Source organism: Psittacula echo (assembly GCF_963264785.1).
Source record: "Psittacula echo genome assembly, chromosome: 5".
Lineage (NCBI taxonomy): Eukaryota > Metazoa > Chordata > Aves > Psittaciformes > Psittacidae > Psittacula > Psittacula echo.
This window is the reverse complement of record NC_137739.1, coordinates 69555525-69573418: the sequence shown is the minus strand read 5'-3', so window position 1 is coordinate 69573418 and position 17894 is coordinate 69555525. Positions and strand designations below refer to the sequence as shown.

The following is a 17894-nucleotide window of genomic DNA, read 5'->3' as shown; positions in this document are numbered from 1 at the left end:
ACTTCTTCTTTGGATTGTCATGACTAAGAAATGCTCACACTCCTAGAACACTCAATATATGTATTTTTTTTCACCAAAATATAGTAAACTTTTCCAAGAAAAAAAGGGTTGTTTTTTTTTAGTACTAATAGAGATACAGTAGTGACCCCAAACTAAGCTTTCTACCCCAGGTGAATGTATTTTGGTCCCTAAGTACAAGAGAACAGTATCTGATGTGTTCCCTTAACTTTCTGATGAAGCCTGAGTAGACTGCGGTAGCAAGAGGAGTTGATTGTTTCCTTGTGAAAGTTCAGGCATCCAGTGTGGTAGGACAAAGGGGAAATGAGTGTTATTTTTCCACTGGCTGTTGAAGGCAAGGGAGAGATCTGCTTGGAAGTTGGAGGATCCTGTGTAAGTTCTTGTTTTTGTTATGGTCAGAGTTGTATGCATCATTGTAAGAGTAGATTTGTGAAGTGGCTTCTCTTTAAGTTCTGTTGAATCTGTTTGCTTGGAATGATGTGAAACCAAACTGGCTGCAAGAACCCCTGAGAGCTGACAAATATTATTTGTGGCAAGCTGAGATAGTTTAAGGCGATTCTGCCTTATCCTCCTCCTAGGAACTACAACAGTCATCACAGAAGTGGTAGAAATAAGATGCAGATCACTTAGCTTTGCTGGGCTTAGAGCTATGCTGGGATTGAACTGCCAGTTTTGAGTTGTGGTAGGTGACATACAAACAAGTCTCATCCTGCTGGAAAGGCTGAAGTTTCTGGCAGTGAGGTATAGCAGATAACAAAGTCTTAAATCATTGCACTTCAGAGTGGTTTCTTACTGCCCTGAAACTTTCATCAGATGCTGCTGACTTGTAGATGATGTGTTGTGTTGCAGCTCTCAAATCTGACTGAAAACTGTAAATTCCAGTATGTGAAGTGCAGCACTTCAGTGCCTGTGCAGCTTCACTTCTGCAGAGCTATAAAATCTCCCTTAAAAGATTATTTTCCAAGGCAGATATTTAAACCACATCTTCCTTTCTGTGAGAGAATATTTCTTTTTCCTGTTATTTGTGATCTTTTCATATCATTAAATATTTTGCTTGTGATTTAAAGTAGTGTGTTCCTACTGCTGTTGGTGATTATTTTCTTTCAGGTTACAAGTAGAAATTGTGGTTGAGAGTTGGGCCAATATCACTTCTGCTTGAGTAACAAGTACTCTCTCCCTTCAGCCTTCCAGGAACACATTTTTCTCCTTGAGAGCCTATTCTTGATACATTTTGATTCATGTAAAGATTTCTAGAGTTCTGTAGGTATCAAACCAGTATCCTAGAAGCCTAGGAATATTTTTTGAATGCAAGGAGCCTTTGAATAAAGGTGGAAAAGCAACATTTAAGCAAATGCACAAGAATACCCTTTGGGGGGGGCAACACAAGGGAGGTGAGAGGGGGTGGTGCAGTTTCCTTCTTGGCTTTCATTTCTCCGATAACAGCTGTATCTTGGGAAAACAGAAGCTGGAGAGGAAGAGGAAGGTTTAAAGAAGGAAATACAAAACGTTTAAAGATGGGGGCTGGATGACTGTGGTACTTTAAGGTATCTGTCAGTAGGTAGTCTCATGGGCAAAGCCTATCCCTGTGGCATGCCACTGGATACTGGAAGTGTCTAGTGTTGTAAGTCCAGGTGCCCCCTTCTAAGCTGCCCAGTTAAGTTAAGCTCACAAAAAAAACCCTCCATTGAGTCTATTGAAGGAGTCTGAGCAGAAATCTCGCTGTTTCATTGAATGGATTCTCTCATCTGAAAGAAGGTGCTGTGGAAGGAAGAGGGGACAATATTTCAGATGGCTTGTATGCTATCTGCCTTGTTTCTTACTGCTCATCTGCTTCAGTGATAGACCTGTGGTCAACAGATTGAAGGAAAACAATGGCTTTTCTATTGCTACTCTATTTGCAGTATTGCAGAAGGTTCTTAGCTTTGCCTTTAAATGTGATTTGGTAGTTTGAGCTTGTTCACACAGATATCTTTAACTGGTATTCTGCAATAGTTATGAGGGTAAATTAGTAATGTGCTTTTAACGCAAATGGGTAATACTTTCTATGGAGAAGTGATGCTGAACTAAAAATAAGCAAGGCTTACAGACGTGACCTTTATCTTCAGCAGTACAAAGGAAGCTGTTATTTAAAACAAACTGCTATGTTTGGTGCTATTGAATTATAATCTAGATTCCTTCATCCTGGTTTTTGGACGGTTGCCACTGTCATTTAACAGGTGAAAACAATGTCCTTTTTTTAATTCAGAAAGAAAATGAAAATGTGAGAAAAACATGGGTGTGAGATGTATGTCTACTGGTGCCAATAGCTACTTGGTTGCCAAAATCTGCAGTGGCATTTATAAATAGAAAAGTTAGAAAATGGTTTCAATCTTCGACTTGCATGAACATGCAGGTAACTTGAGCAATGGCTCTGAGGCTTCAGCCTAACTCTAATAGAAAAGATCTACCCTCCATGCTTTGATGTTCCAATGTAATTTAGAGCTCTTGGATTAAATGTTGTACCAAAAACATCTTAAAAGTAGCTAAATGACTGCAGACTGTTAATAAAGAATATGCCATTAGCTATAACTGTACATCATCTGTTAGGCAAGTTCATGTAACTATTGTTTTGAGGAAGTTATGGTATTGTAAAGTTTGCCCTTCTTTTTGTTGAGCTTTCATCAAAGAAATAGAAAATAAGTTGGGGATGACCTGACATAGGTAATGATTTTGTGGTGTGGCTCTGTCTGAGTGATAGGTTTGTGTAATTATGGACGCAGTTCAGCAAAAGTAAAAACTTGCTGATTAATGAGCAGAAGTATATCCTTGAGGAAAGCAAAAGCAAGGTACCTGAATCTTGCAAAGACTGGAAGTTTCTATACTCTTAAAATAGTGGTTTGTTTTTGGTTTTGTTTTTGTTTTTTTTTGGGGGGGAGGGTGTTTTGGTTTTTTGCTTGTTTGTTTTTTAATATTAAACCCAACCAACCTTAATCTACATCTAGACAAGTGTAATCTTTTTTTAACCTACAGTGGCAGACCAAATGGTCTTGTTTGAATTCACCAGCCCAAAGTAGTGGAAGGATTGTCAAAGAAACAACATTGCCAAGCCAGGATAAGTGGTGCCTATTGTATGTTATTGGTGCTTATTGTATGTTATTGCATCATAGAATCATAGAATAGTTAGGGTTGGAAAGGACCTTAAGATCATCTAGTTCCAACCCCCCTGCCATGGGCAGGGACACCTCACACTAAACCATGTCACCCAAGGCCTCATCCAACCTGGCCTTGAACACTGCCAAGGATGGAGCATTCACAACCTCCCTGGGCAACCCATTCCAGTGCCTCACTACCCTCTCAGTAAAGAATTTCTTCCTTATATCCAATCTAAACTTCCCCTGTTTAAGTTTGAACCCGTTACCCCTTGTCCTGTCACTGCAGTCCCTGATGAATAGTCCCTCCCCAGCATCCTTGTAGGCCCCCTTCATCTGAAGTACTTTGTTAAATTGCATTAAACTGCCAAGAGAAAAGTGAAGTTTGATCTAATGGCTTATATCTGGCTTAGGCTCAATCATCTTATGAAATTATCAGAGTTGAATATATGGAAACCACAAGTGGCAGTCTCCTTCCTCAATTAAAACTGCTGACTTGAGTATGTTTGGTACCACTCATGAACGTCAGTAGGCTTAAAGACTTAATCTTTCTCTTCCTTGTGATCCAGAATGGTATGGGTTTGGCAGAAGTCCACATATGCCTCATATCTGGCCTACATTGTCATATTCGTGCCAGGATGATGGTATTTTCAGAAGCCTTTCTACTTTTCTTGTTGCCTTTGAATGTTTAAATTCCTCTTCCAAAGCCAAAATAAAAAAAAGGGGGTCAAATCCCTAATACTCTCAGCTTGCATTCAGCTTCTGAAGCTGTGGTAGGACCCGTGTTATGTCCTGGAAAATGCAAGTCTTCACACAACAGTAGTAAAAAAATTTCTTTAGAATGTGTAGAGTAGCTGAAATGAACTAGAAATGCAATCATTAATGGTACTCTAATGTGAAATTGTGCAAGCATACATTTTTAAAAACATTTGAAGTAAATGAATTTGTACTTTTAACTCTTACACTAGAACTGCTTTTGAGCTACATGACAAAATTTTGATTTTTACAATATTGGTGATTTTCTTTTTTTTTTTTTTTATTTTTATTTTATCACATCTTGAGTTTGTCCTGTTGAAACAGGTTTTTCAAGCTTCCTGTCTAGTGCCATGCCTTTTGTAGTCTTGTATTCCACTTCAGCCCTGCTTGTGAAGCTAATTATGTCCAACAGTGCTTGCAGATGATGTGGGCCTCTCCTAAGGAGATTTGCTCCTTTAATCTGTCACTATAAGGGCCAGAACCTGCTCAGCTATAAATCAGTACTTACTTTATGAAGATGCAGGAACAAAAGCTTGAGTTGCAAAAATGTGGCAGGACAAAGGGGAACAGTTTTAAACTGAAAAAGGGTAGATCTAGATCAGACATTAGGAAGAAGTTCTTTATCGTGGAGATGGTGAGGCACTGGCACAGGTTGCCCAGAGAAGTTGTGGCTGCCTCATCCCTGGAAGTGTTCAAGGCCAGGCTGGATGGGGCTTTGAGCAACCTCATCTAGTGGAAGGTGTCCCTGTCCATGGCAGGGTGGTTGGAACTGGATGGATCTTTAAGGTCCCTTCCAACCTTAATCTGGGATTCTGTGAGCTGCAGCTACTGGACTGTTGGGGTTGTTCTAGAGATCCTTTGTTAAACATTATAGGCTTGCATATTCTTCCTATCCTTTTCAGTAGGAGGCCTACCAATATCACTGTTTTACTTCTGTCTTCATGACAGTTGGGGGGATAACATGGTTAACATGGGAAACTTTGCCTAAACTAACAACAACAAAAAAAAGGCAACTGAATTCTTGTAAACTTATTCTTGGATACAAGGAGATCTGATGCTTTTGAAAGATTGTACAAGACTAACAGAAGTGTTTAGAGATTGATGAAGGAAATACAATGCCTGCTTCTAAAACTGGGAGAAAGCAAGAGATCAGATAGATCAGCCAGTTCTAAACAATATGGCTTCCTTCCCCAACTGTTGCAGAATGGGATTATGAGAAATCTCATAAACTACTCTGAACAATAAACTAGGAAGTCTTTAGTAGTGTGCCAGTTGCTGTGGCATCTGACCATTTAAATTTCTGCAATCTTGGACTAGCTTTGATCCCTAAGGCGCATAGGGCTGTTGTCTGGCCCTACAGGAATGCACTTCGTACCAGTACCTGGACATCTTCTCTTGTCTTCTCTTTGCAAGATGCTGTATCACAGCTTCAAGTTTCAAAGAACTTGTAAAATTATTTCAGTTGCTATGTGTCGCATCACGTAAGTTTTCCTTCTTATCATAACCAGTGTCCTTGTATTATCGTTTTCTATATCCTCATCTTAAGCTTTCTGGGATTGTTGGCAAGAATTTTGCAAGTAGACATACTAAGTTAGATGAAGAATCCTATGTTTTGTTTCTTTATTGGTCAGGGAACTGAGGCACACTATGCACTCGCTTCCTTGGATGATTAGTGGGTAAGAAGGCACGGAATATACCCTAAAGGTGTATGCCTCTTCCAGAAGAATGTGTGAGAGTGTACAGGAAGTAAAAACATGTAATGCTTTAACTTGTGTCAACAATAGCAAGTAGTGCAGACAAATTAGAACAGTAGATCAAAGCAGTGGTGGTAACCAAATGGCCATACTAAAAACACTTCAGTTCTTTTAATTTTAGAGTAGCTGTAGTCTGTTTTTGTGGACTGAATGCCTGTTTGCAGCTGGAACACATTAGGTGTGCTCCTGGCATACATTGTCTTACATTACCTTAGTTTAACCTAAAAGGCATCCAATTCTTTTGTTCCAGAACAGCTCTGTGATGTGAACCAACACAACATCAACAGGAATTATAAGGCAGTTCACTTAAAAAGTATGCTCCTAGTGTGAACCCATGCAAATGTAGGCACACCCTTAGAGCCACTTACTGCAAGTTAACTGAACAATGTTTTCTCCTATGTTCTGGCTGAACAATTTTGAACCATCTCTCTATCAACTCCTTCACAAAACTCTAAATTACTGGAGGGAGAATGTTACCTTTCAATAGCTTCCTTTATTAGAGGAGAAAAAAGTTTGTAGGGAAAGGTTTGTATATTTTGATCTAACAAGAATGCTGGTCGTGAGAAGAAAAAATGGCAGGCTTTCAGTTAACAAAATTATTGCAGTTCATTAATGAGCATCTTTTCCTTCCCTAGTCAAAAAACTGTCATGCCTATTTCAAAGGTAGGAAAGTAGGGAAAGCGCCTCTGTGATGTGTCTTAGTTAATGAGTACCATACTAGCTATAACACTGTGTCCAAATGCTCAGAATTTTAGGATCTAACAGCTAGGCCATATTGCTGCCTGCTATGCAACAACTAATCTCTTAAAAGATTAAACAGACTTTCTTATAGTTATTTTAGGTAAATAACGAATATAAAGCTATTGTTCTGCCCTATGCAACACCATCCTGTTCACGTCATTAGAAAATTTAGTGGTTTTCCATGTAAGTGGGTTATTTCTCCCCCACCCCTTAATGATGCATTTTGCTTCTGCTCTTAATGTCACTGTTTTGCTTCATTTTTCCTGTGTTGAGTGTTTTGGCCACAGTTTCCACTTGAAATATGAGTGGGAGAAGGTCCCTCCAAAAAGCCTGCCTAAAAAATTATGTATAAATATGTCACGAGGATCTTCGCTTTGGCATTTGTACGATGTGCAATATACCAGTATGTAGAACCTTTGGTAATTAAAGGCTTATACTGCACTGCTACATCCTCTCTAGGATTTTTTTTTTTATTTTTATTTTTTATTTTTAGGTCCCTTATTCTGACCTAGACTTCAGAAATAGTTGTTGGTTTGTTTTTGCTGTTGGTTTTTTATTTCCTTCCTTTCCTTAGGTGTATTTATACATTAAGTGCTTACAAAGCTCTGCAGCAAGGTGTACGGCAGTTTGTTTAGGTTTCTTCTCATTCTACTGTATTATGAGCCTTTTTGTAAGGTTAACCAGAGTAGATTAGTGATTGGATGAGACCTGGAGTATAAAGTTCCTTAGCTAAGCTCTCTGCACAGAAAGTTCAGGACTCTTAAATAACCAGAAGAGATTGAATGGAGAGAATAAACCATGTGTGAAGACAGTATGAAACATGCAGGTTGGTTGACCATTGAGAACACTCTAACTTTTTGCTATGTAACACACATCTTCCTTCTGGATAAGGAGGAGTTGACCATGTGAAATGCTTGAGGGATCATGGTTTACAAACCATCAGGATTTGGGTATGTTTCTTCTCCTTTCCATATCACTTCTGTAAGTACAATTGTAGGATTTTCCATTAAGTCATGGAGTTTGGAAAGAACTTCCAGGATCATCTTGTCCCACCTCTGGTCTAGTTAAACCGGATTACTCAGGATCTTATTCTTGCAAATAGTGAGTCTGTTTACATACAGTATTTTTCCGGCACAGTTGCAGTTTCTCTGATCTCAAGACTGAAATGTTATCTGGAAGCTTTTCTAAGGTTAACTCCTACCACCTCCCCTTTTTCCAGCCTTGTATGTAAATTCTGATTTTCTGTTGCCATCAGTGTCTCATCTAAGGAAAATGGAAGCTGTGAAGTGTTCCTGTTAGGATTACCAGGATCTTCTCGGCAAGTTCTTGGTTTCAAGATAACTTGCAATTGTTCTTCTATTCCTATTGCACACTCTCTCTGTTAATCCTAACCTGAAGGGATGCTTTGGTCTGGGAGCAGATGCCTGTACTTCAGCCTTCCATCAGGAAGTAACTGAACTGTAACAATCTATTTATGGTAGCTTCTTTTGTACTGCTAATAACCCAGCAAGAGCTAAGATTAAGCCATCTCTGATTTTGTTTTGTGTGTGTTTGGTTGTAAAGACAAGTTAATGCTGATGAAGTCAGTAGAGGGGAAGGACAAAGGAAGTAGAATCTTGATTCCAATAAGTTTTTTTTGTCCGTTGAACAATGGGAATCCTTATGAGTTCTCTACATTTGGCTTTCTTACTTAGTCAGATGTGAAAAATTTAGGATTGCAGAAACTTCCAACAGATTATTCTCAACTGAGGGCAGGGAGGCAGGGAAGAAGTAACATTAGCCCACTGTTAACTGCACTAGCTGTTCCCTTTTGGCTTTTACACAAGTGGTTGTTACTTGAAAAGAAATTCTAGTTTGGTTTGCTTGTTGATGTTGCTTTTATCTCTGTGCCTTTTGGGTTTCTCATAGTGGATCATTAACCTTTTTTCATCCTTGTGTCTTAGCTTGATAGTTCCCTCTTAAATGACTGTGCCCATCTCTGAATTTATTTAACTTTATTGATCACATCTTGCTGTAGGGGTGAGTTGAGATCTGTGTAAACATTATCTTTTTAGAAGGAAGTGGAATTAAAGCTGCTCTAGCACCTGCTAATGTAGGATGCAACCAGACTTCCTGTTCAAGAGGAAATCCTAATTTACTCTTCCTTGTAAACTGGAGGCTGATCAGCTTACCACATAGTAACCTTTTGACTTGTAAACACTGTGTTCCTTTGGACTGCTTTTAGCCTCTAGAAATTCTTTCCCTCAAGCATATTGGTAACTTTAACAGTAAACTTTGGGTTGAATGTCATGAAAAAGCAGCAATGCTTTTCTGCCAAACTAATTTCAATGCAGTCAAGCATACCTACAAACTCAAGTAGGTGCTTAAGATGCCTTCAAGTTCTAAGAAGGTGGCTGTATTTTTCTTTGCCCTCTTAATCACCACTGCAGTGATTAACAGTTAAACAAAGAAACTTGTTATCCATTGGGTATGGCAAACAAACCTAGTTATTGTGATTATTTGCTTTGTGATGCAGTCTTTCAGCCCTTGAAAATGCTTGTTATATGTGGGTGGGAAGTTGGCCCTGGCTAGGATATTGTGGTGAATCACTGGCAGTACTGCCAGGTTTGGCATGGATGGAGATTTGGGTTGGGGCCAGTAAAATGAGTTACAGTGCTTTTTTTTTTATTGTTTGTTACCAGCCCCGAAAAGATTTTTCTGTCCTTGAGGAGGAAGGAAGAGATCAAATTTAGCAGGAGCAGTATTTGTTTCCTCTTACTGCTAATACAGCAAAAGAAAGCTGCTTCTGAAATACAAATATTCTCCAGGCTTCTGACAGCTTTGCTTAGATGAGTTGTCAGAGGCCTCTGGACTAGGTATGCAGCTGAGGCTTGTCTTAGCAATCCCACAACTGTGAGGTTTTGAATTGAGGAGCAGATACTGGGACTAAGAACTCAAAGGAGTTCTAGAACTTTATGTATATAAAAATAAGTAAAGATTGTCTTGCAAAGATCTGCATGTGGACTCCTTCTGCCTAGGCAAATAGTAGAAATTTAAATAATATTCTGCTACCATAACCTGCTCTATTGCTTCAGGGATTGATGCAACTCACTTACTGAAAGGGTGGAAGTGGATTGGTTCTCAGGGAACCAAGACTCCTTGTTTATACTTTTCCTTGTCTTCTTTTACTATACACCAAAGAGTTAAGAATTTATTTTCTGTCCTTTTATGGTTTTTAAAGCATGTTGATAATAGAATAATGGTGTTAAATCCTAAAGAACTACAGTTTACTTTCTAATGCTTTTTTTCCCCTTGGCATTAAGGCTCTACTGGCATGCATGTGCCTGATTCCCATTCAGTGTGGTTTTTTTCTGTCAATTTCTGTCAATTTCTTGTCAATCTCTGTCAAAAATTCTGTCAAATTCTGTCAAAATCTTTGTTGCTACTATGGCTTTTACATTGTTTTTAAGAAATACCTTTTAAACAACAGGCATAAGGGTCTTTTGTTGGCCCAGTACAGCAAGCTTCCTATATTTTTTTTTTTGATTAAAATGTGTAGGAAATGTACATTAAGGAAAAAAAAAAGCAGCATCTGTCTGTCCTTTTTTTTTTTTCTTTTTCCCCTCGTGTTCAGACTTTATCGCCTTTCCTGTAGCATAAATAGGTATTAGCAGAATTATCTTACAGATAACACAAAGATACTGATCTCTGAAGAAATCTTGTATCAAAATTCCAACTGTTTAAAACAAATTACTTATTAATGGATTTTGTTTCTATTCTCCTCCTTTCTCCCAAGAGCACTTTTTTTTTATCATGTCACTAGAGAATGCTGAGGGTATAAGAGAATAAATCTGTAAAAAGGATTCTCTTGAGAAACTAAGTCTTGAGTAAATTGGCAAGATGGCTGTGTTTCTGTCTGCTCTGGTCTTTCAAAACTAGCACTCTAGAGGAAGCTACCTAATACCTTGAAATCTTCACAGATGTTAAAAAGCTGTAGTGCTTAATGCAGTGAGCCAGCAGTCTTCTTTTGAAAAGTAATTTCAACTTTTTTATATCAATCACAATTCTTGTCCTAGTGTGAGATGATTATATGAAGATGGGACTTGTTGTAAAAGAATATGTACAGTTCTCATAATGCATAGTACTTGCTGTTGCTTGTTGCCGTGATATGTAATACGGTTGAGCAAAATGAGTTCCAGTAAGGATGTTCAACAGGACTAGTATGTTCCTTCTAAACAGGAGAAATAAAGTTTTGTTATCTGTTGCACATTGAACGGTTGACCTTGTTCTTGAGAACGGTAAGTGTAGTGTTCCAAATACCTGTAATGCTGATAATTAAGCATCATGTTGCTAACTTTTAACATGTGAACTTACATCTTAGGTGCCATTATGGTTGGCAAGGACAGTTCTGTGATGAGTGTGTCCGCTACCCAGGCTGTGCTCATGGGAGCTGTAATGAACCATGGCAGTGTAACTGTGAAACCAACTGGGGTGGCCTGCTCTGTAACAAAGGTACTTAACATTAATGTACAGGAAAAATAAGTAAAGTTGCATGATTAACTGATAACTCATTAACCATTTTTTTTTCCTGCTAGTGCGCAGCTGAGTATTTCTGTGCCTAATTCTTTTATGGCAGATGGTGCTTAAACATTGGAAGTGTAAGAAGTTTAAGACAAAAGGCTTGTAATTGTCCTGACTCTTCTAACTCATGTAGTTGGCTCTTGCTTATCCTTCCCTGTTCTATGGATAGTCAGCAGGTGACAGGCTAGCTAATGGAATATGGGGATGATGTGGGTGAATGATGTTCAAGCCAGAAAGGCATCTGTTTGACGAGGCATTAAAATGGTGAGATTTGTGTTCCCTGTTGATTGATTGACACTTTTCTTTGTCCAGATCTAAATTACTGTGGAAATCATCATCCCTGCCTGAATGGTGGAACCTGTATGAATACTGAACCAGATGAATATCGCTGTGCTTGCCCAGATGGCTACTCTGGAAAGAACTGTGAAATTGGTAAGTTTTGGGTGTTGCATGTATCTTCAGAAATCTGAAACTGTTTCAGGCATGGCTACATTGTAGTTGGTCAGATGGCATTATATGATCATTGCTGCCTATGTGTTTGGTTGTGGTTCCTTTGTTTTGTTTTTTTTGGGTGGTTTTTTTTTTTGGAGTATTTTTGGGTTTGGTTGTTTGGTTTTTTGTTGTGTCTTGTTTTTGTTTTTGGTTTTTTTTTTTTGTTTGTTTTTTTTTTTTTTTTAGAGTAGAGGAGCTGTTTTCTTCTCAAAAGCCAGCTTGGTTTCTGAGAAGGGAAGTGTGCAAAGTGATAGCAACAATTAGAAAGTGTTACCTAGTAAGTAATCTCCTAGTAAGGGATTGTTTTCTTGTTTCCAAAAGCTTCCTTACCTTCTGAGTGAGAAAATATCAAAAGTGATGGCATGCAACTTACCCCTGCTCAACCTGGTTGCTTAGTGCAGTTTCTGAAAGTGTTACAGCCCTATATGGGGTGACGACAAGCAGTGCTGCCTGTAATTGCAAGCTCTGTTCTTTGTTGTTTCCAAGGAACAGTATTAGAATGAAGCTAAACAGACCTTTGATACTTTGAACTACTACTACTGCTGTTCAGACCTCTGCACTTGGCATATCTGTTTTGTCTTATAGAGCTGGGGGCGGGGGAGAGAGCAAAGTGCTAGTGGACTCTGCAGCTGGAAGCAGTAGGTTAATGGGGAACTTCTCTAGTTCCTGGTATATTGAGGTAGTGACCTGTCTATCTTTAGGCTTTCTAGTCAGTAGATAGGAAGGATGATATGCATCTTTAGTGAAATCCTGCTTTGGTCTCCTACTGGGAATCTTGCTCTCTGTAGGTAGGAGAGGGAGGCTCCAAACTTCTGTACAGGCACCTCTCTACTGCTCATGCTCTTGGTCATTTTTAATCAGAACACAGTTTATAACTATAAGTTCTCCTTAACTGTTACTGGAAGAGCATTTAGGAAGAATTTATTTTCCTCTCTTTCCAGCGGAGCATGCTTGTGTATCTAATCCCTGCGCTAATGGTGGAATTTGTCACGAAATTTCATCAGGCTTCAAGTGTCACTGCCCATCGGGGTGGAGCGGACCAACATGCGCTATTGGTGGGTATGCATCTTCTGATGACTGACCCGTTAGATTCGAAGGGCTGATACAGCTTTATTGATAATATCATGCTCTGTTGGTAATGGATTTGATGGTAGTCTTTTACCTTAGCTGTCTAATGGCTATGGTTTGGGATACTCTGAAAAGATTAAAAGGACTGTGCAGTCAGCAGTATCCATTTGATGGAGCTGAGGTCTACAGGTTATCAAAAGCACAGCTGGACCATAGCCAAATAAATGCCCTGTTGCCAAAGTGTGTAGCACAATTTCTGACACTTTAGCTAAAACAAAATCCATAATGGATTTATTTTAAGAAATACAGAATCATAGGATGGTTTGGGTTGGAAGGGACCTTAGAGATCATCTTGTGTGGATGTGAAAGTTCTCCCCTTCTGAAAGTAATAGAAGAGTAGATTACTCACTTAAATATAAAAGTGTCTGGTTCGGAAGATGGGGTAATAGTAGAAACATATTGTCGTATTGGTTTGCATTTTGCCTGTGATTTGGAGCACAGGGGTTTTATCCATTTTTCAACAGCAACTATGCTAACCCCCCCCCCTAAATACTGGCTACTGTGTCATGATCTAGTAACTTGACTGTCAATGAATGTGTTCATCACTGGCAGATTAACTGAATCTTCTTGCTGTTTGCAGATAGGGGAAAAAGGAACTTTGAATTTTTCAAACTCAAAGATATGAAAAAAGCCTAAGTAAAAATTGGGTTAGAAATGTTAGTCTGTTCCTAAGTTTGTGCATTCTTCCCCTTAATCTCAAAATAACTTAAAACCCAAACGAAAAGCCCTACAATAAGAAACAAGCAGGTTAAGTGGAGTTTTAAATCATGTAATGGAAGGCACGCTTTGAATTTCCAGATATTGATGAATGCGCATCTAACCCTTGTGCTCAAGGAGGGACCTGTATAGATGGTGTTAATGCATTTGAGTGTATATGTCCACAACAGTGGATTGGAGCAACATGTCAGCTTGGTAAGTAATTACCTTCTAAAGTTTTGAAGACAACTGCAGATAATTCCTAAATCATTATTACTAAATAATTAATAACTCTGGAAGCATTTCTGACATTATTTTCACTGAAGAAAACGTTGAAGATGTGTGTTGTTACTGGTATTGTAGCTCTGCATTAGTAGATTGAAAAGCCAGAAGTTTCAAGTGAGAACCTGTAACTGTTTAAGCCCCAACTTGAGCTTACTTACAATAATTTTTCTAGAATGCCTGATAACTTTCCTGTTTCAAAATACAACCTTGGTGATGGTAGCTCCTGCTTCATGGTGGCAAACCAGTGACTATAAGCTTATGGAGGCAAGGAAGGGATTTGCCCTGACTAACATAGTACCTTTTTGAGTTTTGGCCAGAGGAAAAGTAAAATAACATGCATGTGCTACTATAGACAAGTATGTATTAAAATCCTCTGGTATGTAAATGGTTTTATTGCCCTACCTATTGTATAATATGAGCTTCTGATGCTTGGATTGCATGGGAACTTTGCTTGGTGCTGTGGTAATCTATTTCTGGGTTTGTTCTTTATTCTCTTCTTTATCTTCTTTCACAGATGCTAATGAGTGTGAAGGGAAACCCTGTGTTAATGCTTATTCTTGCAAAAATCTCATTGGTGGATATTACTGTGACTGCATTCCAGGATGGACAGGAGTAAATTGTCATATCAGTTAGTATTTTTTTAGTATATATGTTGACCATAGGATGCCTAATTATTTAAAAAAGGGTATTATGATGAACATAGCACGCATACTTATACAAGAGAAAAATACCTGTTGTCAGGGGGCTTTTAAACTTCCAGCAATGTAAATTGAAAATATTGTTTGAAAATTTATTTGGAAATGCACTTGGTATGAGCTTAAATACACACACACATAACTATTAATATTAATATCTCCCTACTCACTTAGCCTTGATTCTGAATGATGTCATATACTGATTCAATTTAAAATACTTTTTAGTTAAAATGAAATTAGCTGATAGCACTTAATTTGATTTCTATTAGAGTGTAATAGAAATGTCATATGGAAGATGTACCTTTCTATTGCATTTTTTTATTTTTTTAAATAAGAAATCTTTTAAGACATCAAGTATCCTTGCTTTCCTTTGAAACATCTAGAAAAAATCCTCCCTGAAAATCGTTTGTTCCCCATTTTTATGCTAGAGAGGTACTTTACAGCTTAGTGTTCCAGTATAAATTCTAATGCCTTGCATATTTTATCCATAGATATTAATGACTGTCATGGACAATGTCAACATGGAGGGACTTGTAAGGTAACTTTTGTTTATTCCATGCCATGTTGAAAATTAATCTTGTTCTAGTTATGAATTCTATAGTTTGGAATTGCATGTTGGTTAAATAAGGCTTACTATAAAAGTATAGTGTTCTAGCAGCCTTCAAGTATCTGAGGGGGCCTATAAGGATGCTGGGGAGGGACTCTTCTTTATGGACTGTAGTGATAGGACAAGGGGTAACAGGTTAAAACTGAAACAGGGGAAGTTTAGATTGGAACTGTTGGAACAAGTCCAGAGGAGGGCCACGAGGATGATCAGGGGACTGGAGCACCTCCCGTATGAAGACAGGCTGAGAAAGTTGGGGCTGTTCAGCCTGGAGAAGAGAAGGCTGCGTGGAGACCTCATAGCAGTCTTCCAGTGTCTGAAGGGGGCCTACAAGGATGCTGGGGAGGGACTCTTCATTAGGGACTGTAGTGACAGGACAAGGGGTAACGGGTTCAAACTGAAACAGGGGAAGTTTAGATTGGATATAAGGAAGAAGTTCTTTACTATAAGGGTGGTGAGGCACTGGAATGGGTTGCTCAGGGAGGTTGTGAATGCTCCATCCCTGGTGGTGTTCAAGGGCAGGTTGGACAGAGCCTTGGGTGACATGGTTTAGTGTGAGATGTCCCTGCCTATGGCAGGGGGGTTGGAACTAGATGATCTTAAGGTCCTTTCCAACCCTAACTATTCTATAATTTGCAGACTCTTACACCATTTCACAAAAAAATTTTGTGGTGCTACTGCTGCTCAGAATATAGAAATAACTTGACTTCTTGTGTGCAAGTTTTATCAATAAACAAATTTTTCTACTTTTTCTCCCACTCTGTGAAGGACGAAGTGAATGGTTACCATTGCTTATGCCCTCGTGGTTTCACAGGAAAAAACTGTGAGATGGAAACCAATGAGTGTGAAAGCAATCCATGCCAAAATGGAGGTCGTTGCAAAGACCTGGTGAATGGATTCAGGTGCCTGTGTTCACAGGGCTTTTCAGGAGTCTTCTGTGAGGTGAGGGCAGTGCTGACATTACTGCAATACTTCTCATGGATTGAATTCTTTAGAGAAACATATCTGCAGGTTTAAATGGGAGTAACCCAAGGCTAAGGCATTACTAACTAATGTAGCTGTTACTTGATACTCTGAATAAGTAAATTTGTTGTGCAGTGCTGTCATAGTAGCTGTAACACTTGATTTTGCAGCCTGACAAAGCACAAGCTGTTGCGCATACATGTTGGCTCTGCTAAATGTTTAAGACTGCAAGTATTCCTTAAGCTTGAAACTTTTACCTTTGCAATTTTCAAGACCTGTGTTTTTTTGCTCCACTAGAATGCTTTAGGTCTTCATCCTAATAACTCTGAAGTATATAACTGAATTACTTTCCAAGTAAGCTTACTGCTGTTGGTAAAAGCATCCACATAATTAAAAGCATGCAGATATGCAAGTAGCAGCTCTCAGAACTTTCTTTTTGAGATCATTTTGAGAAACATGTCATTCTAGTGCTTAAATAACGTATGAAATACTAAAGTGCTAGAGATAATTCTAGTTCTTCCTAGGGAGAACATTAGACTTTTCAATGCAAAGTTATATTGCCCAAAATATCTACTTTCTGGCTTTCACTGATAGCCAAATTCATCTAAGTATTATAGCTTGCAAGACAGACATCAACTGGAGACATTGGGTTTGAATTTTGTTGGATTTCTTCCAGAGTTTTTCATGGAGGACATTGGAATGACCTCTCTTAAATGATGAAGTAATTTTATTCTATATTTGTATTGTTAAAGGAACAATGCCCTCCTTTTATTCAAAATTGAAAAGGGTTGCAGTTACTGACCAGTGTAATAAAACTGGTGCAGTATGTAATAACTCATGTACCATTACATAAAGATCATAGCTTGAGTACTCTGCTCTTGGCTGATTCATACCATACCATGTAATTAAAGTTTTAGCAAGTCCGTTTGAATAATAGGGGGGAGTTGGCTGCTTGCCTTGTCTGTTGCAGGAAATATCTACCATTGATTCCAGATGCTAAAGTACCAGCTACTGAACTTGCATTGCAAAGGGGAAATTGACACTAATGGAAGGAAACAAATGGAGACATCTGATAGAGGAGATCTGAGAATCTTTCTCAGACCTTAGCTATTTTGTGTAGCTTGCTTTGAATGTCCCACATGAAAACATAAAATAGCCATGTAAAAATCTCTCTATTGCAGCTGGAATTGTACATGCTGCTCTCAGTTAAAAACTTAACACTATTTGTGTTCCTGCTGCTTTAATTAGCTTGGATGTTTAACCTATTTAGCTAAGATCTACTAAAAGAAGTAAGCAAATCTACCACTGGACTTAGCTTTCTCAACCTTACAGACATAAAATTATCTTTATCACGAGAGATGTGAAGTAGGAAAAAATTACTTGAGGGGAAGAAGGCAATCCTTAAGAATAACAACTTGGAGGAAAGATACTGTGATGTAACTATATCCCTTTCGAGGCTGATTTGTGGATTTTGAGGCCAGTTTAGGGCATCACCAGTCAGTGATCTTGTATGTCAGTCGAAGATGTAGAGAAGCAGGATTGCTTTGCTTTAGCAATTTCTGTTTTAAGGGTGATATTATGAAAGCTAGGTTTAAATTTTACTTTTTGAATCAGATGGTAAGAAGTATTCAAAATATACCTAGTATTTCTGTGTGTAAATTGGTATGATGATAGTATTTGTAAAAGTAAGGCCCCTGAGCAGCTTGGTCTAAGTAGAGCTGCTTTGAGCAGGAGATAGGAAGTAGCTGACCTCTAGAGGTCCCTTCCAAGCTATGTGGTTCTACAATAAATTCTATGTATTACTTGACGTGGAAAGAGAAGCTGCTGTGGAGAACAGGATTTATTCTTTGGTAGGTTTTTTGAGTTCTGTGTATTTTAAGTGTGTTGTAGACACAAAGTTGACAAGTGCATTTCTATTTAACTTGCATTATAGCACTTAGTATGTAGGTGTGAAGGACAGAGAAGTGACTTGTAATGATCCAGAGTCATCACAGTAAGATGTCTTTTCATGGCTTGTTTTTTTCTTAAGTTATTGCAAATGTGCTTATTCAGCCTCCTGCAAAGGAATGTTGTC

General features: G+C 38.5%; 1 protein-coding gene across 1 annotated transcript in view; it reads left to right on the top strand.

Moving 5' to 3' along the window:
* Positions 1–17894, top strand: part of JAG2 (jagged canonical Notch ligand 2) — a gene marked incomplete at both ends in the record, with an annotated part of 67970 nt that overhangs the window by 35048 nt on the left and 15028 nt on the right. Inside the window, 7 exons of the mRNA XM_080619023.1 lie at positions 10758–10888; positions 11270–11389; positions 12391–12504; positions 13376–13489; positions 14073–14186; positions 14745–14791; positions 15626–15799. Coding sequence (XP_080475149.1) covers positions 10758–10888; positions 11270–11389; positions 12391–12504; positions 13376–13489; positions 14073–14186; positions 14745–14791; positions 15626–15799 — 814 coding nt within the window. The remainder of the gene's footprint in view (positions 1–10757; positions 10889–11269; positions 11390–12390; positions 12505–13375; positions 13490–14072; positions 14187–14744; positions 14792–15625; positions 15800–17894) is intronic.